The 23,870-nt window shown below is 35.6% G+C and overlaps 1 protein-coding gene across 5 annotated transcripts in view; it reads right to left on the bottom strand.

The window, feature by feature from the left end:
• PHF14 (PHD finger protein 14) overlaps nucleotides 1-23,870 on the bottom strand; it is a 161,168-nt gene that overhangs the window by 39,987 nt on the left and 97,311 nt on the right. For 4 of the 5 annotated variants that reach the window (XM_064704394.1, XM_064704396.1, XM_064704393.1 and 1 more), the window contains one exon: nucleotides 14,872-14,989. In XM_064704394.1, the coding sequence (XP_064560464.1) occupies nucleotides 14,872-14,989 (118 nt within the window). Of the gene's footprint in view, nucleotides 1-12,722; nucleotides 12,937-14,871; nucleotides 14,990-23,870 lie in introns of those variants that run through there. The other variant, XM_064704395.1, reaches the window with a different exon arrangement.

Below are 23,870 nucleotides of genomic sequence, written 5' to 3'. Positions count from 1 at the left end.
TGCCATGGATTAAAACTACTGACCACAGATATAGTACAGCTTAAACTATTGCCAGAAAATTCTGTATGAACATGTATGTCACCACCAGGAATTTTTAGAATTTCTTCACTAAGGGGAAAAACCCAATATCTATCTTTTTGTGTTTATGTGTGTTAAATGCCCTATATCCTGCACACTTTAGTAATTGTTTGGTGCACCAGAGCAACAGATTTTATACTAATATCCTTTTGCAGGATATTAATATATGGCAAGACTGCTGTACTATGCTATTATCAGTGCATGTTAGAGTAATTCAGTACTTTCTCCCTTTCTTTGTCCACACCTCTTCCTTCCTATGCATTGTTCTGCTATATTATTTGTATTGTAAATTAGGTTACAGGCAGATGCTATAGCCTAAAAAGTTATTTTTGTCCTCATTTTATACTTGACGGAGTTTATAGATATTATTTTATTTAGTTCAAAAAGCTTTTAATGACAGTGCACACATAATTTATTACAGCTGGATCAGGATATTTCATTTTCCCTGTGCCTGTTTGGTACAGCTCTGACCTCTGCAATCTTTTTTTCCACCATCCAAAAAAAAAACCTCCCAAACCCAAACCTCAGGAGTTGCAAAATAAATTCTCAAGCACAGCCCAAGCATCTAGAGCCACAGTAAATGTGGACTCTGATTTTGCTGCTGCTGTCTCTCACACAGGTGATGTGCAGTTCACACACTAGAAGTGTATGTAATATTCATCTGGTACATGTTTACTGGGGTATAACTCTGGGTACATGTTTCCTGTGTGGTTGTATGTATGTTAGATAGCATTGCAATTACTGACTTGGACATATTTACAAAATTACATGGGCATTTTACGCCCAACATTTAAACCAAGACTTTCTAAACAGCAGATGTACAAGATCATCTGGTATCACTCCTGGTGAGCAGTGCTGCAGCTACAATAACTCCATTAGTAAGGCTACATTTGGGGTTGCAATTGTCTCCTTCCTTAACCAAAGGAATTTTATTTTATTTATTTCTTTATTTATTTAATTTTATTCCTGCAGAAATGATTAGGGGCAGATCATACCATCCATTCATATAGTCTCTCTAGAAGAAAGTTTTACCCAGCTGTATTTCTTTTCAAGCCATTTTTAAAATGCTCCAAACTTTCTGTGCTTTTGGATTACTGAGACAGTGACAACTTGGGAGTAAGGTACAGAAGAAAACTTACTTTCATCTCTTTGGGTCAAGCTGCACATTTGCACTATTTATGGTCAAAATAGTTTGCTTTAGTCTACTTCAGCAGCTTGGAAGAAAGCATACACAAAATTTGCTCACAATATTTGGCTAATTCTTAACTTGAATGAGAAGATTGAACACTTGAGAAGATCTCTGCTCCAAAAAGCAGCTGCTTTATTCTAACAAAAATAGAATGTAGCTCAAAAAAGCCTTTCTTTCAAGCACACAATCTTCAGATATTATGCATCAGCATGCAGAGTGTGTCTGTCAGATGTTGGAACAAAGCTTTAAATTGTACCATCTAACTTAATTCTCAAGACAGGGTCAGCACATTCATGGGGTTGTGGGGGTTTTTTTCATCTTTGAGAAGTCCTTTAAGTAATATTTATTTAGCTCCTTACATCTTCATCAGCACTGATTCTTGCTTTTCGACTCCTTGAAGTCCAGATTTTCCCAACATAATGCAAAACAGGGTTATATTAAATGTGTGATCACCAAAAGAATCACAAAATTGTCAAAGGCTACTTTTTAAATCAAGACTTGTTTTCATCTCTCCCCACTTCCAGAACTTTCTTCCCGTAGCAAGATGAAATAGAAAAATAAAGGGAACAGAATAAAAATGAATAGAAAAGAAAGGGATTGCTCAGTACATCCTTTTTTGCAGTTTAAGTTTATTACATGAGTTTTATAGCTCTCTAAATTAACTCTACATGGGACCCACCTGCTTTTTCAGAGGTTTTCTATAAGCACTCTACACTTCTCCAGGGGAAAGTTCTCAGTGTGTCCTCCAAATCCTCCTTTCCACTTTGCTGCAATCCTATTTCTTAATTCACCCCATTCTCCCCTGTAAGGGTTTCTGTGCATTTTCCAAGTGGAATTTTCTCCTTTTTATGAATGTGTGTGTGCTTACAGCTCTCCTTTTATGCCAAGGGCACTTCTTGTAGTCCCATTGTTTTTGCCTTCATGCTTTTCTCACTCCTGCTCTTTCTGTCCCTCTCTCTTAAAAACTACCATCATTTATTTTCAACTGATAAAGCAGAAAAGCAAAACATTAATTCAAAGCTATATTAACATCTTTAAAAGAATGAATTTACTATAAAAAGCTTTCTATAAAAATATTTCCTACACAACATTAGAGATCTCTTTAATATCTGAATGTTATATCATATATATATCATATATAATATATATGATACTGAAAATATATTATATATATAATATAATAATATAATATCCTTTACATCCTTTGAGAAACTTCAAACAAATGTCAGCAACACCATTTTGTGGGCGCCCTTGATTTTTTCATTCATGCTAGTCACTAGAATAATGAAAGAAAATTTCCATTTAACTTTATACTAGTAAACAGAGATACATACACTTATTAATTAAAGTAGCCAGCTAAAACATGAGGATATTTTATGCTGGCACACTGAGCTGCCCTGACAACAGGATGTTTACTAAAAAAGGGAATGAACAGCCCAGTTGACACAGTTTAAGATGTGACATTAATCAGGCATCTTTTGCTGAGCTCATAGGAATTGAAAGGTTACAACTATTGCTGCAGCTTTAAAGTACCCTCATAAAGGCCTGGAAATTCCTCATTCCTCCCTAATTAAGAACACTGCAAATGATACATGGAATGATGAGGCTAAATTCACACAAAATGTCAACTTTACTGCCTCATTCCTAGAAGCACATTTATATTTTCCCAGTGGTGTTTTTTTCCTAGAGATTACTCCTACCAGACAAAAATCCTTTTTTTTTCTCATCTGTACTAGAAAACATACAGCAAGTCCCTTACTCTTAAATCTGGTTCCTTATCACTGTAGATCAGATGCTTTCAGTTAAAAGCACACAGTGCTTATACAAATGGACAAATGATGAAATTTGGTACCCTAGCAATACAGATCTGTGCGTTAATTTTTAGGCTTTTGATCTTGAGACTACTAATACAGATTTCCACAAAATTATCTTATCAAAATAGGAAAAAACCCACAATTTTAATAGATGAAACTGAAACACAAATATACCTTTAATACCAGGAAACTGTGGTGTGACAGGAACAGCTCTTTAGAGCAAAGCAGTTGGTGTTGAGGACCAGCCAGATGCAGAACACATATTTCAAAGATACAGCTGGTTTGGTCATGAAGACAGCATGCCCATTAGCAGTCAGAAGAGATCCTAGGCTTTAGTGCCCCTTGACAGAAACTCACTTTGCACACTTCTAAAACCACTCCATAATACGAAACAAAGCAGAATCACTGGTGGCAACTTGGTAATTCTTTTCAAAAATGCATTTCTGACCTTAACCAAAATAAAATCCATCAAAATCAGCATACCATAATGTAGGATCATTTAAGCTAGTAATAGGATTTTCCAAAATAACAGGGTATTTTAAATACTAGCTTCATTCAGAGTACAGCAGTGTAACCCTGGATCATCAACAGGCCCTCTTCCTCCTCCTCAGATTCACTAGAAACTCTCTGTCCCCACTTTTGTCCATTTTAATTTTTCCCAAATTAAAAGAGAAAATATAAGAGAGACAGACATATTTTATGCCTTATTTTCAGACAATGGTTTGACTGCTGCCGTGAATTAACTGGTGAACACATCCCATATCATAGGGAATATCTCAGCTCACTTCCCTCCTCCTCTTCTTATGAGGGTTCAAAATAATATCCCCAAGGGAGTGCCTAAACCATTTTACTGTTCTTTAGCTGAAGCAGGTTGTTTTGCAGGGAGGGATGAGTCAGTGGGTAAAATGATTCATTGTCTATTAGCCAGCATATCTATTGTCTTCTGACAATTTTACTATTTTTATTTACAGGAGCTTTTCAGTCTCTGTCTATGCTATATCCAGAAAGCACAGGAACAATCACAGGTCAATAGCTCATTCAGTGAGAGAACTATTAACAGATAAATAGACTACAGCTCCCAAATCTCAATCTTTTTGTATTTTCTCATAATTACCTTTAAATGTTAAGATTCTTGAAGTTATCATTACATGAAAACAAAGATTTTAAAGACCTTCAAGAAGTTTCTTACCACCAGCAAGTTACAAAAGTATTTAGAACATCACTGTGTTCTGCAATTCCTGTCTTGTGCAATACATTTAACTAAACAAGAATTGGAAATATCATGCAGTAGGAGAATGTGGTAGGGCAAATGCATATTCATGTGATACAAAATGTGCTTGTAAATATTAGTACCTCATATGTATCCTTATTTATTGCATTGGACTGGTTACAGATTTAATATTCATTGTGTCAATGACTGTATCACTCTGCTGATACCCTTCTATTTCCAAAAATAGGTATGTGATGTGATTAACTCACTCGAAGTACACTTGTGGGTACCTTCCATAGACAAGGAGTTATCTTGCTATTTTATCTTCTTTTTGACACTTTTCTTTGGCTATTTATATCACATCTGAAAGGATACCATCTGCCCTTCCGTCTTCATGAGATCAGTAGCTAGAAAAAATTTTGATATCTACAGATTCCAAGGTTTTCCACATATAAAATCTTTTGGTAATGTTTGTCACAGCTGAAATATACTTAAGACTTTTCAAACATGCACAAAGATGTTTCAAACCACTGAACCAGATAATAATTTTCAACGGTTACCAAAGCCACATTTACTAAAACATCTAAGATAAACTTAATTGCTACTAGAATTTAACAATGCTCTATACATTTTAAATGTTTTGTGAAAATCTTTTCAAAAGCCATCTTAAAATTCCATATAATTATTGTGCATTTTCTTGGTAGAACTGATTGTAATGCTCTTGCAGTTATATTCCCACACAAGCTATCTGCTGAGCCAATTTTAAGAGGATGGAACTTTTCTGCTACAGAATGCTAAAATCCAAGTGATGAGACACTCCTTTGCAGAGAAAGTGGCTGACACAGCACGAATTGGCAATATCCAGCTGTCTTCTGGGAAATGTGATTAAATGTGGCTACTACTAAGAGAATTTCTGTTTGAGAATGGCAACTGAACCTCACTTCCACTATCTAACACAATGACAAAAAGCAAATCTTGGCTGTACTAAAAGCCATTACTTACCTAGCACTTAATAAAATGGCACTTTTTTTGGTTTTTCCCTCTCACTTTTCTCTTTCCTTGTTCAATATGATTAGATTTGGCCCAGGCAGCATTAGCAATTTATACTGATGAGTGACACATTACTTAAAGTGACATATATGGCTACATTTCTTTGAAAGACTTGAAAATAAAATCAACCTTGAGAGTAAACATGAGCACTTGATTGGGTAACTATGATAATGTGTTCAAATCTTATACATAGACCAACAATTAAAGATCTAATTCTTCTTCTGTCATACAGAATATGATTACAGGTGATGTGCTAAAATAATTTGCAAGGTAATAAAGCTGGACTAATGAGGAATTACAATACATAATTCTTCTTTAATTACATACCTTCTTGTTCTATGTAAAACATAAGACAAGAAATATATTCCTAGGTTAAGAAATTTATCTCAGAAATCTGTAAGAAACAGATTTTGCAGTACTTTGCAACATTAGGGTGCAACAGGATGCCACCAGCCTCCAGACATACCTTAGCACATCAGGAGTCCCTGTTTATGTCATTGCAAAGCACACACCTTGCAATCTCCCGCTGACTGCTTGATTCTTGATGAATATTCAAGAATTACTCACAATGGAAATGTAGGGTTTTTTAATGCTGCTGTCCTGGAAGCCTATCTCATCTAACTCAAGAATTTAATCAGGATCCAAAAGGTTTAAAAATTCAAGTCAGTTACAGGCTTTTTATTCATACTTTTTTTTCCAGACATTACCAAATTCAACACATTCTACTAACTAAGTATAACAATTAAATTTCCAAATTGAGTATTAACTGGAAGTAGTGATGATCAATTACAATTTATTGCTAAATTTGTTTATGGCTCCACTGTCAGCATGAAGTCCCTAATGATCAATACCCAAAGAGCTCCTTATTTTAGGAACTCTAGAAGTAGAAAGAGAACTGGATTGACAAAGTAAATCTGAATGTACATCAGTGCTGCAAGCTATGATTCTTGGGAAGCTACCATGAAGCAACTGTGACACATATGTATCTTCCTTTTGTGACTTCGCTTGAAAAGGAATGTAAAATGGAGAAAATTTGCAATAAAACCATATTTCCCGTCTTTTACATTTCAATATAGCATCTTCAATATGCAAAATTCACTGTCACAATGCTTCCCAATATTGCACATATCTAGAAATCAAATTTCAAAAGCAAGAAAGAGAAAGCCTACAGTTCTGTAAGGTGCAAGTAACCTTGTTTATTTTGCCCTTCCCACACACTACTCCTCTTTCAGCCTTCTCACATTCTTTGAGAATATGCATAGGTGCACACCAAAGAGGATGTATAAAATCTTCCTGTTGTGCTGTGCTGCTCAGAGCTCAAAAACTGCTTTTGTTTTTTATTCTCTCACGCTGTGTTAGCATAAAACCACATTTGGTGGCTTTATTTCAATCATGACACTAGGTGATTTCTGGATTTTTCTCAACTGCAGCTAGCTCCCAGCAGAGATTTCTTGCCACTCAGTACTACAGCAACAGGCCACGTAGGCTGTAATTTCATTTTGTCATGGCTTAGGAAGAGTAAGTCACGATTCAGCAGCAGAGCTATTACCCAGATAAACCATAACTGTAAGCAGATTTTCTTAGAGGCATAACCTGAAGAAGGTACAGAGTAGCAGCAGCATTTTGAACAGCTGCCCATGAAGAGATTTTGCTTCCTTATTCACTGCCTTACAGTAAGTAATATTTATTATACATAAACTAGAGCTTTAGTAAATTAAATATTAGATTGTGTATGTTTAGATTACATGCATTAAAAATGTACAACCTCTATACTGTTTATGATTTGTTTCCAGTATTATGTTAATCAGATACCTCTTAAATGTTTCACTGGCAATTGGACTTGGGTGTGTATTTAACCAAAGCAATAGCTAATGAATGAGTTTGTTTCTAATTTCAGCCATCCAGCTTTTTACTTCAGTAACGTATTTTTCATCACAACAAAGCAAAATGATCAAGACAACTTTTGAAAAGTAGGACTACTTCAGTCATAATTTGATTTACGTAATACAAAGCCTCATAAACATAAATCTGCTTCATTTTTGTATTGTGTTTGTGTGGCAAGGTTTTGGCAGCAGGGCAGGGGGCTGCAGGAGTGGCTTCTGTGAGAAGCTGCCAGAAGCTTCTCCTCCATCTGATGGAGCCAACGCCACCTGGCTCCAAGAGGGACCCACTGCTGGGCAAGGCTGGGCCCATCAGCAACATGGATAATGTACTCAAGGATAATGTACTTCAGAAGCAGGAAAAACCTGCACAACAGCACCTGGAGAAAGGAGTGAGAAGAAAGCTCTGCAGACACCAAAGTCAGAGTAGAACGAGGGGCAGGACGCGCTCCAGGTGCCAGAGCTGGGATTCCCCTGCAGCCCATGGTGCAGCCCATGGTGAGGCAGCTGTGCCCCTGCAGCCAAGGGAGGGTCATGGGGATGCAGAGATCCACCCACAGCCCATGGAGGGTCACAGGGATGCAGAGATCCACCCGCAGCTCATGGAGGGTCACGGGGATAATGAGATCCACCCACAGCCCACGGAGGATCATGGGGATGCAGAGATCCACCCGCAGCCCATGGAGGGTCACGGGGATGCAGAGATCCACCCACAGCTCATGGAGGATCACAGGGATGCAGAGATCCACCCACAGCCCATGGAGGGTCACGGGGATGCAGAGATCCACCCACAGCCCATGGAGGAGCCCCACACCAGAGCAGGTGGGTGCCCAAGGAAGGCTGTGATCCTGTGGGAAGCTTGTGCTGGATCAGGCTCCTGGCAGGAGCTGTGTCCCCAAGGAGAGAGGAGCCCACTCTGGAGTAGGTGTGCTGGCAGGACTTAGGAACCCACTGGAACAGTCAGATCCTGAAGGACTGCACCCTTGTGGAGAGGGACACAAGCTGGATGGAGCAGCTTGTGAAGAACTACTGCTCTCACACTAAGACGAAGAACACTGTGCAAATGTTCAGCTTTGGAGAAAACTCTGTATTGCTGGGTTGTTTATGAAAAAGAGCAAATAAAGGTAAGCAGCAAGGGATTTGTTCCTTCTTCTGCATAACAAAAAATAGAGGGAAGAAAACAAACTTGTAAACGAAAAAAAATTTTGGACCAAGTCCCATTAAAATGGCTCTTTTCTTTTTCTTTTTTTTTTTTTTTTGTTCTTGTTTTTACAAAAAAGTGTAATTTAAAACTGCAGTGCATATTTAAATCTCAATTTTCTACAAACATACCACAGGGAAAAGAGACTCTTAGGAGGTTTATTTTAACTGCTGGTTTTTTGTCAAAGTTTAATGCAAAAAAAAAAAAAAAAGTATTTTACTTTGCACTCCTAATTGGCAATTTATTTTTAGATTACTTTTTTGATCTATCCCAGTGTTATCTTTCAGAATCAGAAATTTGGTGTTGCTTTTGAAACAACAATAATACATTTTAAAAAATAGCCCAATATTCCAATTTCTTCATTCTTTAAACATCTGGCTGGTATTAGCTGCACTATCATCTTTCAAAGATAGACTTTTTCAGACAATGCTTTTTCATGTGAAAGACAATGCTATATTGTGTTTTTCATTTTCTGGCCATCTTTTTAATACAGATAATCTGCACCCAAAAAGTACAAGCACTAGAAGCCCATGATGAGGACCTGGCAGTCAGCACCAGGAAATATTTGAACTGGTAAAATTGATTTTGATGCAGAGAAGAATTAAAATACTAAAGGTAACCATCTGTTCCACAAATTCTTTCCAGTGCTTAACCTTTTTTTTTTTTCTTTTTTTTTTTTTTTATTAAAACCTAAGCCTCCCACCTAGACTATGGGAATCTTCTGCCAACTAAGTGCATCTGAGTTTTTGGATTAATTTGGGGATTTACTACCAACGAACTTATTCACTATTCATAAATCAAGTTCCAACTTAAGTTAATTTCAAGGGTGATTATTTTTGGAACATTTTATGGTATAAATTATTCATTACATAGATGCATTGTACCTGTGTGCCAGAAAATAACAGAGGCTGTGCCAACTCATTTTTTTAAAATATGATACCTGGGAAGCAAATATTAAAACACATTTGGCAATACTTCAGCCAGGTGATATTGCAATACACTAAAAGTTCACCCTTTTGTTTTTACCATCTTGGTAGTGAAACCCCTTTCTGTGCTGTTCTTAAAACAGGGCATAAGTGGTGTAAGGACTTGTAAAATTTTCATATGGCCTTACAGATTTGGTTTATTTTCTCTTGCTCAATTTTAAGGAAATCACTCCAGTGACAATGTTTTACTGCTCCTCACAAACCTAGGAAGACAACAATGACTTCAAAATAATCAAATATTATCCAGTTGCTATATTAAAAAACATCTTTCTTTCTACGCCACACAGGAAACCAAAGTGCTAATTAAACTCTCGTCAAGAAACTTTAAAATACATAAATAAACACAAAAATGTCTAACTCTATCATTCTTTATGCCCATATCATAACATAGATCATAATATTCACATCTGTAGAAGACAGTTAGTGAATATATACAGTTAGTGAATTCCACTATGTAATTTTTCTGTAAACTACCTTAAAATACTCCTAAGTTCTGGCTGAAAAATGTTGCATAAAAACTGAACATTTTTTCCCATTAAATTATGTTCTGCTTGAAGCAGCAAGCAGATTTATTAGGAGTATTCTTTTATCATTTCTCAGCTGCAATGCTGGGTTCCATGATGGCAGTACATTTGCTTCTATGCTCTGTCCTCAAAAGAAGGTGAAACAATCTCTGTGATTTAAGGTGACAAAAGGAGGGCCATCCTTTGTCACAATATGTAACTGAAGCAAGTCTGAATTAATTCAGAAGACCTGTAAAGATTTTTTTTTCATAGTTTTAAAATGTATTTTAGATATAACTACGTAAAATTGCATTGTATTGAATGATAAAATAAGCACATGTAAAACATATTTAGGGCAAGATTAAGCACTATATTACTACTGCATGCCAACCTCATCTGTTACATTCAAATAGGGCTTTCTTGTGTATACACACACACTGTCTCCCACTTCAGCTCAGAAAATTCAGCATTTTTACACATTCGGCTAAGGGATCCAAGTTGGGCAAGAGTAAACAAGGAGAAGAAATTACCAAACATTTGAAAATGTTAATTTTGCCTAGCACTCATGCAGCTCTAAAGTGAGATGAAGATAAAATTCAATTTGTTTGTAACAACTCAACTACTTCAAACATAAGGTCAAACTCCTTCTTTTCCCCAGTTCTGAAATGACTGCTTTAGTTCTCATGCCTTGAAAACCTTAAAGACAGAATTTCTCCTAATTCTCAACCCAAATTAATCCCTTTTAGTGACCCCCAACAGCTAAATCAGAAAAGGCAGGGGTCTTATGAAAGAAAATTAAAAAATCATAGCATGAAGTGATTAAAGGCTGCAAAGTCACACATAGCCAAAAAAGCACTTAAAGCACTGCACGCCACCTCAACTTCAGTATTTCCTACATTTTGGGAGGTTAACATTACATCTTTGGGTTCATTGTTTAATTTTCAACACACTTGTGTGAAACTACATGTGTGAAGAAATGCTTCCCACGTCTGGAGAAAAGTCATAGTGAAAAAGATAAAATTCCATAAACTATAATGACATTGTCACCTGCACAATGCAGGAGTAGATCAGACACTTTTGCACTCCTCACAGACTTTCTTAATCACCAACCTTGTTTCTGATCAGAATAAAATTCCATGGACTACAAGAATTGAATTGTGCACTTTTTATTTTCATTTGAGCAAATTTAAAGGTTTGAAATACATTTTACATATTAAAAATTCCTTTAAGCTTAGAATATTATTTCAAACATTTAATAATGTAATATTACAGTGTCCAAATACATTTGCATATTCACTGTGTGAAAGCAAAATATACCCAAAGAAATACTTCTACCTGGCTAATAAGCAAAATCATCCAAGATTTTTTTTTGAACACAAAATGTGTACAAAAATATAGTACTTGCCAGGGCTGGTGTGTTGTGTATTTGCAGTTCCAGAAAATATCTCCTGAGGGGTTTAGATGAGAATTCCGTGCTGACATGTATACTGACAATTTATTTCCACTGAAAAAATGCAGTACAGTAAAGAAATTAAATAAAAGGAAACTAAACAGAAGTCTAGAGATGAGGCAGCTGATCCTGCAGCACTCAAATAATGACCTGACACATACACTCTGCAGTGTTTTGCAAAATAGATTACATGCAAAGGTGAGCAGATAGAAACTTAGCTAGCATGGTCAGTGTAACCACCATGATAACATGTTTAAACTCCTTACTGTCTTGGTCCTTGCTGAAGTTTAAAATTTGAGGATATATTTCAAACAGGTTTTCTTCACTACAAGGCAATAGAAAGAGGTGCACATCTAATAATAATGAGACCTCATAGTAAGATCTTATTGTACATAATTGAAAAAACGGTCACACCACATTTATTCTTACCAAATATTACCATGGCATGATATTGGATTATTTGGTTTACATTCTATTTATCTTAAATTCAACTAAAACAAGTTGAAACAAGTGTCTATATTAAGCCTGAATACCACAATAAAAACTACCAGGAAAATAATGATTTACAGTGCTGTTTGGCAGTCCTGAAAGTGCACTGTAATCCCTTCACAGGGTGAATGGACAGTGTTACAGAAATGGAGACCCTATAAGTTTATTTCAGCTTTCATGTGGTATAACAAAATCTACAATGTTTTTGAGATGAGAGAGCTTGTCAGACCTTAGTAGTGAGCATCACCCATTCCAAAGAAGTGACAGCAAGTATTACCAGCAGAGAAGCTGCTGCCCTCGTGCCCTACAGCAAAGTCACTGTCTGTCTATTATTTGACAGGCAGGGTAATATGGGAATATGCTATGCTGGTGGAAAAACTGACACAATTGCTGGAGAGTTCTGCAACTAGGATGAGCAAAATGGAAGTAGCGTGTCCAATGTCTGTGCCAGATAACAATTTAAATCACATGTTTATTACTGCTAAATTACATGCCTTGTACTGCTGACACTTGCAAGTGCTTGGCAAAATCTGAAAATAAAATAGCATTATTTGCTGTCAGCAGAATACAACTTTTCCTAAACATCTCAAATTGAATTTCATAATTAGAAGTAAGAACTAACAGCCATTATAAGCTCAGCACTGTGACCTCTCTTGTCATTGAAACAGTGTCATTTACCTACCAATTCTTTTCAAGGCTCTATAGTGCTAATGAAGATATGTTGTTGGGGAATTTTAAAACATGTATTATAAGGGATTTAAACTGAACCAAAACAGATGAACAAAGTCAAAAGAATGAAAACTAAACAATAGTCTCCTTGGCCAAAGCAGAAAATTCAATCCCATTTTGCTGCTATAATCTATACTAGTAACTTCCCTGTGACACATCAAAAATTGGATGCAGTGAGTGACTGAGACTGAAATCATCAGTAGCTCAGGCTTGCAATTCATCCATAGGTCAGGCAGAGTGCAGGAAATGACCCAACTTTCTCTACACTTCTTCACTTCTGAGCTCCAAGCACACATTTGAGGGAATACTCCCTCTGAGGAGGGATAGAAAAAGCCTTATCATATCAGCTCCTCCTGTCTGTGAAAAATCACAGATATACAAAACACAATCCTAAAGCCATGCAGAACAAAGAATTTGAAAATTATGAAGTGCTGACAAGAAAAAGCCCTAATTCTTTAAAAATAGGCTCACATTATGGCTGAAAGGAGTTTAATTTGCTATCATATTTTTTGAATTTATTACACTGCATAGTATAAAACAGAAAAAAGCTAGCAAAAAAGGCTTTGGGGAACATATAGGGCAATACAACTTTATCAGAGTAATTTCCCTGCACAGCTTTCTAGAAAAGCTACATGAAAGTGACTAAACAAAACCACAAGGAGTCCCCATAAGACAATTTTTTCAGTATCTTTCATATTCATCACATATTCCCTCAAATGCAATTCCATTTGCCTGTACTTGAAAGTGCAAGAGACTTTATTTAGATTTACTCATTAAAAATCTTTATGAATGAAAATCAGACACAAGAACATTTTTAAAATTTGTAATAATCACTGATTAACACAAAATGTATAACCATTCTACTGAAAAAATTAGTTTACTCTTTAAAACATTCTATTTTTCAACACACCTTAGAATTAACACACATCCTGCAGGAAGTGAAGTCCATCATAATTAATTTAACTCATAAAGTAGCTAAAAAATCGTACCTGATACACAATGTACTAATCTCCAGAAAAACACAACTAAAAACTGCAAACCTTTGGATTTTTCTGTTTACTTGTAAGTCAAGAACACAAGAGACACAAGATTTTAACTCATGTTATCAGGACCCCATTTTACTTAAAGCAGGTGACAGAAATTCAATAACAGTTTTAATTCACTCTTGGGATGTCTCTTGCATGTAAGTGGTACTCAAGAAAGATTGCTTGATGTCCAAACTGTGGTGGACAGCTAATTTCCTGTGTCTGTCTCCCTACCTCCTTACAAAAGAACAATTTGATTAATCCCCCAGGGGGAAACTGAATAACATATTTTTGCAATTGGAAAGGGACACTAGCAAGCCAAAAAATGATACCACTCCCTGAACATTCTACATGTGCCAATCTTAAAAGTAAATGCATGACAGTTTAGGTATCCAAGAATGCCGGCAAGGAACATATGAGAACATCTCATCACAGCTGTGTCCCTGCGTATCCAAATACTGAGGCACTTACTAGGTAAAAGATTCTCTGAAATACAAACAAAGTGGCAGCAACATAAAAAATCTTGAAGACATTTAGAATACTCTTGTTTTTACACTGAGGGATCAGATGCATTTATACGCTTATGAGATGCATAAATACATTTATGAAATAAATTGGAAAGTGTCTCTTCAGAGATTATGGTGATGACAGAAAAGAATGCCAGTGCTAAAGAAGCTTCTGTGCAGACAAGCAAAGAATCAAAATCTTCATTTTTTGAAAAGTCAGTACCATAAAAGAATACTATTACTTTCAGTATTATTAAAGAGCTAATCCATGTTAAAAATCTAGTTTGACAATGTTATATTTGAACAAGGCATGCCAATCAATATAAGATATTGATAACTTTCATATGAATTTTCAGTGAAAGAAAAAGATTTAGTAATTCAAATCACCTTCCTTTGTTTAGAGAACACATGCATTTTCTCTGTCCCTAGAGGTTTGTATTCTGCAATACTCCTGAAATACTTTTTCTTGTCAATATTATCAATGCTGATACAGTATCTGTACTCACACCTTTCTCACAGAGAGCACATCAAAAACAAGCATTTAACTAGCATAGTAAAATTGTCTTTACTGATTAAGAAGATTTCCATTTTGCATATGATCTGGGTTTTTTAATACTGATTTTGAAGACAATCAGAAATCTTTGTTTTATGACCTTCTACCAAAACAAACCTATGCACATCATTTCATAAAAAACCCCATACACTAAGTAAAACTCTGAAAACCAGGATACTTCAACTATTTTCAGGGTGCATTAACTTACTTTGGAGGACGTAGAGTCACACTCCTGACAAATCCATCCATAGCCAGTCTGTTTAGGAGACTTTTTCAAGGGAGGGTCGAGACAGCCAAAATGGTAGCAAAGCCTGCATTCATCACACCTGCAAGAGAAAAACAAAATACATATTTATATTAAATGGTACTTCTGTACTATTTTAGATTGAGCTTCCCTGCAATCCTCAGCAAAAGATTTCCTGATCCATTATCATAATAAAGAAAATCTCTTTTCTATCAGGGGCAATTTTAAACAGCCACTTCAAGTAGGTTCTGCTTAATCTGGAATATCCTGACGCAGACACTCACATATCACCTTTGTCATCATCTTATATAAATGACAACATTTCAAAGACTTGCAAATTAATGAAAAAAATTGCTTACATTTTTAGATAATTCAGTGTCATTCACTGCCTTTTTTCCCCAGAGATTTTAACTTTTTTTAGACAGTGACAATATTTATTTTTCATAGTTTTAAGACACTGTTTTGCACATGTTGTTTTTCAAGAAAAGCTTTGGGAAAAATTCACCAACATATTAACTAACTCAAGTATAATTTACAGTGATGAATTACATTTTTTTACACCAGGATTATGTGGTTGATAAACAAATGTACAAAATATTTTCTCATTCACACTGAATTTTCTGGGAAGGGCATTAACTTAAATGGATTTCACTGTAATCTCTCACTTATGAATAAAAGTGCTTTGTGTACACACAACAAATTTATATTCTTTTTTAATAAACCCTTCCTTAGTGTTTTGCACTATGCGTAGTCCACACAAAAAGCTCAAAACATACAGCATAGCTATTGTTAACCTACTTTTAATGTACCACAAATAGAAAAAATACTACAGTAGAACAAGTGTTTCATGAAGGGACTTTTAAATCAGAATAATAATAGCCTCAAAATGAGAAAGAGATTTTTTTTAAAGCAAATTATAGAGTTTTTCATATACCCTACTGAATTTCTCTTTATTTGCATATCCCCCTGTATTCCTTTGTATGAAAAGGAAAGCTTTTTTCAAATTTACTTTGAAACAGTCTCTTCATTATACAGTCTTAAACTCTGAATTAAAGCCAATATAAATGATTGAAAAATAGGAAAGAGTATATGTTTAAAAATAAAAATTTTAAAATAAATCCCCCTCCCCCCACTCTCTTTCTCTGCTTTCCTGGCCATTCAATTTTTTCTCTACCCTATGTGCAAACACAAAAATGTCCAAAAATTGCAGTAATAGCATGGCACAGGCATCATGAGATCAAAGACAGAGGGACATAACATTCTGTTTATCAACACAACAGACAGTGCATCACAGAAAGAGGATTCAACTAACAGCACATACTGCTGCATTAATAGAACAAAATGTTCATGTGGCTGCTCCAAGGATTAGTCTCCCAATGAAAACAAATAACTGTTTTCAATAAAAACAAGTAATTGTTTTCAATGATGAGTGCTTAACTTCAGGGAATACTTTGTCCTTGCTGCCAAGGCTGGGCTTGCTAGCAGTCACAGGTAACACACAAGCACTGGTGAGGGTATGGCATGTGACAGAAATTAAAAGCAATAATCTGACTATCCACAGGATTCAACACTGGACTGACAAGGTTTTGATAATTTTTTGAAAAGGAGATATACCATATTGCAATATATATCCTTAGGATTGCTTAGCAGTGACTCAATCTAACTCCAGCACAAAGCAAACACTTAAAATAGAAAACCACCCTCAGTTTTTAAAGACAGAGGAGTTTTAATGTTGAAATATATTACTCAAAATCAGGAATATGTGTAGCTTTATTTCCTGTGAAAGGTCTATTAAAATAATAAAAAGGTTGAGAATGGGAGATGAGATAGGTCACACTCCTAAATCCCAACAGTGTATGTGACCTTCAGCAAAAGATTAAGCCTCCTCTGGGCCTCAATGTTCTCATCTGTAAAGGAGTATATTTTTACTAACCTATTTCTATATCTGGAATCTTATGCATGTAAGGGCTTGCACTTGAGCAGTGCTTATCAGAACTCCCTTCACGTAAACTTAAGGATCCTCTTAAATAACTGAAAATAAAGAAACATACTATTTCTAACTGACTTAGGGTATTTTCAGAGTTTAATCCTCAAATCTACATATGATTGAAACAGTGTCAATTTAGATTTTCTTTTTTTTTTTTTAATGCAGTAATTGCTTAATATGTTTCTATGTTCAAAATAAAATGTTTCCTCTTTAAAATTACACTTTGGCATCTCTTACATTTTTACCATTTTTTATCTAGAATGTCGTACTTCCTGACTGCACTTTCAGACACGTTTCCTCAGTTTGCTGAGGGAGTTTGCAAAGCGGGGTTGAAATAACCATGGCATTGTGAAATTAAACATCATTCTAAAATTCAATGTTTTTAATATTTATTGTCATCAATTTTTATCACTTCAGAGTGTTTAGTTTGGTAGAAGAAAATTTGCATTTTCCTAGAATGAGTTAAAAATATCCATATGAAGGTTTTCAGATACTAATAACTTCTATCCTCATCTGCACAGCTGAGGAAATGCAAATGAGTATTTTCAGATATCAAAACATAAAAAGCTGCATGGTGATAAAAGACTAAGTGTACCAAATATTTTTAAATGCTTGCTTCCTACTGCTTTTTAGTGGAATATGAATTCTGTACTGGAAAACAGAAATGCACTGATTCTGAATTTCCCAGAGCATGATGCTGGGAAAATGGATGAATACCACTGTACCTTGGTTAAAGATGATGATCTAGCTGTCTGGCAATCACTGTCTGCTGAGACTGACTGGGGACAAAGTGTGAAGCTTACACACATCACAGTAAAAAAAAAGAAAAAAAAAATTCTAAATTCCTAATCCAAAAGCAAACATTGCACCTAATAAAACAAGATTAATCCCTCAAGTGTATACTATTAGCTGTGTTCTTTTGTCTAGCAACATCAAAATGATAGAAATGCCACTGTCACATTCAGAAAATGAGAAAGTGACACAAAATACAGTGTATTTTTGACTTAGTTATAGAGAATGAAATTGCTGGGTCACAAAAAATGTCATGCTGCCAGTCTCACAGCCTGTCAGTAAATGCACTCACAGACCCATCACATTCCAAGCTCCTACAGACCAAAGGAGTCATGTGACACCATCATTTACAGGAATCATCCTCCCATCCTGAACTTGGCTTAATAGGACAAACAAAACTGTTGGGATGGACAGGGGGGAAAGGGAAAGAAGCCAATTCCCCAATTCCTCCATATTACAGACTGTTGAAATTTTTATCCTTGTGCATTCAAGGTCACACATTCAAATTTAAACTAGCAAATATTTTATCTTGTTGCTATTTGTGGATAACTATTTTTGTGGTGAAGCACATGATTTACAAAAGCCATTAAGTGGTGAACCATCTTCAGCAGCCTGGTAAGCTGCTGTACTGAAAATTTTGTGGAAATAAAAGCGGAGCTCCACACAAAGACAACCTAACCTAACCTCCTAAATTACCTCTAGCTGACAGGTAATTGCTTACTATCACTGTTATAACAAGCCTGAAATTACTTTATGCATCAAAATTAAAAATCACTGTGTTCCTCATTCCAGCAATTAATGAGGATAGATACATGCCCACTAAATAAGGAGAAAATGGAGTGTGAAGAAGAAAGGTGAATTCTGAAGTAGTTATGATAAGAAAAAAGTTTAAAAAAACACAAACAAACATGTTTTATTTAAAGAAGTATGGAATGGTCAGCTGCATCTTCACAGCAAGAAAGCTTGATTAGGGATTTCCATACCTGAAATACTTTTGCTTTGTTCTTTAATAGAGTGATCTCCATCTGCTCTTGCCCTTGGATTGTTTTTATTAGTTTTTTAGCAGTACAGCTGGCTGTGCTCAAGCCCTATCGTGTTCATAATTAAGTAATTATGCTCTAATCAATAGTGCAGATACTGATTTTACAATGTAAATGAGATAAATGAGATAATGGCTGGGGTCAATCTCATTTTATTTACAAAGCTCAGCACACACATCCAATTTCATTACATTGCATCTACCTGCACAGGAGGGAGTCTTATCAGTTGGCCTGCAGAAGTCTTCCTGCAAGCACTGGGGAAAAAGACCTGTGCTTTTACAGAGGAGCAGCGAATGCAAAACCCGCCCGTCACTGGCACATTTGTAAGTCACTGGTTAATAGCATCCAAAACCACAAAGAGCTGATTCAGCCAGAGCGAGGAAACCTATTTTGCATTCACGAGACAGCATCACCCATCTATAGCTGTAAAAGTAATTACCTACATGTCCCTGAAACACAACATTAATAAGCTAATCTTTAAATACAACTTTCCAAATATGCTTCAGAGACTACAGAAAAATCTCACTTATGTACGCATCATTGCACACCGCCTGCAGTGTCGTGCCAAGAGGTACCGTGGTGAACAAAATACAAAATTGCAAGATATATATATATACTGTTCCCCATTTGTCACAACAGCTTGGAAAGATTTCCTTTAATGGAAAAAAACGATAGAAAACATTGATACATATCTCACCATTAGAAGTAGAGTATTTGTCATATAAGCCTTACTTGACAAACTCAGAATTAGTCAGAAAAAAATTAGAAGGAAGCTAATCCAGAATTTTAAACTCCAAGGGAAGTGCAGTGGGATGCATGTACATATACCCACTTGCTGAAGGCATATCACATAACGGCTACTCCAGCACCTGCGTAGATTTAACTACTGATAAGCATCATCCTTTGCTGGATTGTTTTGGACCCCATTTCTGACTAAAGGCTCTTAGCACCTTAGGAAGAGACATCTGAGGAACAGAGGTTTCTTCTCAAACACTGATCTCTCTCTCCTTTAATCCCTCAATGTCCAAGTGCTGAGTCACTCTGGAACTGCAAACAGACATAGACATGATTTGGGGTTCATTTTAAATTGCAGGACATTCTTGATTTCAGACGAGCAACTTAAGACCAGCCATGACCGTGTAAGTCACTGTCAACACTTGGTTTCATATTAGCAGCTGTACAATATACAATAGAAAGGAGCACATAAGCATTCCCAAAAACCCAGAGTAAATCAACGTAGCTCAAGTGAATTCAAACTCTAGAAACAAAATTAATTACTTCAGCCTGGAGCAGCTGAGGAGTGACACCTCACTGCAACCAGACCACAGGAGTGATAAATTCTGGATGGCAGGAATGAACACTGTGTGGTGGGTTGCAGCAGCAACTCTTACATGTCACATCAATGAAGTCACTTTCCTGTGCCCTTATTTAAACAGTAAAATTCAAGATCTAATAGTGAAATAAATGTATAGTCCTCTATTTAGTGCACTGTTATTAATGCTGTCCAAAAAGTACATTTATTCTAGTTACTGAGGGAGGAGCCCAAAAATATAGCATGTTTTCATTATAGAATATAAGGATAACACTCATCTTTTACCTGGCATTTCTTTAAACAAAGTGAAAATAAGCAAAGGTAAGACTTTGTGTCCCACTCTACCATTCTACACCAAAACTCTTCAATTCTGCCCAATTAATTCCAAAACAAATTACTTTCATTTTGCTGTGATATGTCACAGTCAAACACAAACCAGAAGTGATACAGTTTTATATTTAGACTCTGGATTATAAGACCTAGATTCTTATCTACTCCTTTGTTTTTAGACAAAAAAAAAAAGACAAAATAATAATACTCTATTAGGTATAAAACAGAAAAAGTTGATTCTCCTTTTCCTGATTGCTACACTTTTCCCCTTGCCTATAAATGGCCTAACAACTAAAAATCAGTGGTCATCTTGCAGGTTCTGTTCTACAGAACAGTTTTAAGAAGTCTTCTCACATAGGCCAGTCAAGCTTTAGGTAACTTTACCACCAGGAGTGTGACACATTTCTGCACTAAAATTCTTATGTGACTGTATATGCATAAATGGTTGATTAGCAGACCAGGATATAGCCCAAGTATGTCACTTCATCCAGGTACACAGGTACTTGTTATCCTGAAAGGCTCTCTATCCTCATGGATGCTAAAAGTTCACCCACATTAAACTGTAAGGAACCTCACCCAATTTCAAAGTTAGATCTAACTTTGCAGTCAGGCATGCACTGAGTGGCTGTAACAGAGACTTCTGGATTCTAATATTTTCACAATTTTCATAATTTTGATTCGGGTAAATGAAATACTCTTTTCTGGGAAGGATAATGCTATGGTTTTACACTAAGTAATCGAGTCACTTTCTAATTTTTATTATGCCAGGTACAATGCAAGTATACAAAAGGAGATCTCTTATTTACATAGTTTATAATGGGAGATGACAGAGTAGACTATCACTCTCTTCTGTTATACCTGGAAGAGAGAGGCCATGGCTATTGCTGAAAGGTGAGAGATTACACCAGATGAGGGGTGACTATTGCATTTTGGTTTTTATATCTACCTACTGCTGATGAAAGCCATGTACGGCAAGATGCACACAAAGCCTGTCAAAGCATGATGAGCTTACTGATCTTCAACGAGGAGTAGTTTCATGATAAGGTATCTAAGTGCTTTTGGACATAGGAAATTGTCTGATCTCCTGTTTACTTAAATTTCTGTCCAATCTCAAGGGCATTAATAAAAACAAATAATAAAAAAAAATAAAAGTCAATTATGCCACAAAACAGCAAAAGAAAGCAAGCATTAATCTGGGCAGACATATGTGTAGCTTAATTTATTATGCTAAACCCAAAATTGCCACCTAACTAATTTAACTGATTAAAATTGTTATTTTAATACTAAACCAAACCCTCCCCTTATATCCAAAAACCTAACACTGATTATTCATGGGTGAGGAAGAATCTGAAAGGGCTATCATTGTATGTCATTCTTATGTAACCAAGATTTTTTTCTGAACTGTCTACAAATAATTTGGTTTATGAAACTTAAGTTTCCATGTACAAAATGAATTCTAAGAATGCTGGAACGAAACTTTATTTACTATACCTGTATGTGAACAGCTTTCTTTCAGCAAGAAATTAATTTTTCTCTCTCTCAGTACTGCAAAACCACACAACACATGGCTTTGTGAAATTAGTTTGCAAAATTCAATAATGGCCCACATACACAAGTGGAATAGAATGCTATGAACACTTCTTCAGATGTGTTTGCTTTTGTTAATATACAGCTACAGTACAGAACTTCTATTTACAGAATTTTAATGTTTAAATTAAAAATTGCTGTGAAGACAATGACTCGAAGATAACATTAAAGGAATGCAACACCAATTACAGACACTGAAACAGTCCTCTGACAAACTGAAAAGTGTAAAATTTAAGGAGCTATTACCAAATGCTGCATTTGTTATATTCTAGTAATACATGATTGCATCTATAGTGCCACTCTCAGGTGTTCAGACTATTTACTGAATGTGTACTGTTTATGAACTTCTAGGAAAGTCCATTATAGTTTTGAATATTCCCATCAAACATCTTTCAAAAGGTGAAACATCAAGTGTTAGCACCTGGCTTTCAACCTAATGATATGGAGGAGAGAGAGAGAGAAAGGGAGAGACAGAACAAAACTCTACAAGGAATCTGTACTGGGGAAAAACATAAAAAATACAGCAGGAATTCAACTACGGTTTTCAAGCACGTGCCCAGGAAAATATCAACAATACCTGAAATAGTATTTAACATGCATTAATCTGTCCTTAAAATCCTCCAATAGCAGAGATTACAGAAGTTCCCTAACAAGAATCTCTAGTACAAGTATTCTTATTATTAGAAAAAAACCTTTCTATTGGTTAAATCATCTTGATACAATGTAGTTTATTTTTGGTCTGATCAACTCTGAAGAATATTTTTTTTCCTTCTTTGTACCAACTTCCTTTTTAAAAATTTTTATATTAATTTAGGCTTTTTTAACAGATTTCCTACCTTCACTAAATTAAAGAAATATTACTATTTTAAGCTATTTTTGTTCTTGTCTCCTGTGGTCTTCTTATCATCCAGTTCAGTTTGCTTTGGACCTTCCCTGTTTTTTACCAAAGTGGAAAGGATGCTAGTTGAGACTTTTCAAAGGGTGAGATACTGGTCTTCTGAATATTCAGGAGTACCTCAATGTGTTAAATGCAACACCCCTCTCTGTATGTATCAGGTTTGATCAGTTTGATCAATGTTCTGTGATCCAGAATCCCCCATGATTTTTTTTTTTTAAGTCACTCCTGATACCAATATCACAGTGATCTGCCTCTTCCTTTCTGTACTGCATGCTTTTCTGAATACTTTCTTAAAATTTTCTTTTAAATTCTAACACTGTACTTCCTCACATCTTACTGTCATCACCTGCAAATGTAACCAACCACTTTATTTCATACCTAATATGCTGAAGTAAAAATTAACAAAAATATTGTAATACTGAATCCAGGAGAGCTTGACTGGAACCTAGAGAGCTGAGTATCATCTGACAGTGAGTCCATGGTAGCTGGTTTACTTTCCTAATCAGCTACATATTTTACTGCAGCTTAATTAACAGAGTCTCTAACTTATTTAAAGGACTGTCACACACAGAATCATTTTGAAAGTCCTACTAATGCCAAGATAAGCCACATTTATCATTCCCTCCTATCCACAATACCTAGACTGTTTTTGTTTAATAAATAATCATTAATCCAAGTAAACATTACTTTTTCTTTTTTTGTTCTATAAACTAGCACGATGTATGGGCAAACATTTTTTCCCCCTTTGCTTACACAGCATTTGGACACAACCTTTTACTTTCAGAATATGGCACAAATGGTCAATAAACCTGGGTCTTTTCTTCCTAGAAAGGATTCACAAATCCTCAAAGGTCAAATTCCTGCATTAGCATCTACTTCCTAGTGCAAATTTCTTTATTTTTAAGCCTAGTGCAAATCTCTTTATTTTAAGGTGTCTTTGTATTTTTTGCCAAAACAGAATGATAAGCATTTCTGATAGTTCCAACAAAAATCTTAACTCTGAGATTCTCCCATCCC

This window comes from Zonotrichia leucophrys, chromosome 2 (genome assembly GCF_028769735.1).
Source record: "Zonotrichia leucophrys gambelii isolate GWCS_2022_RI chromosome 2, RI_Zleu_2.0, whole genome shotgun sequence".
NCBI lineage: Eukaryota > Metazoa > Chordata > Aves > Passeriformes > Passerellidae > Zonotrichia > Zonotrichia leucophrys.
Note: the sequence above shows the minus strand (reverse complement) of the source record. Positions and strands in the feature narration are given on the sequence as shown.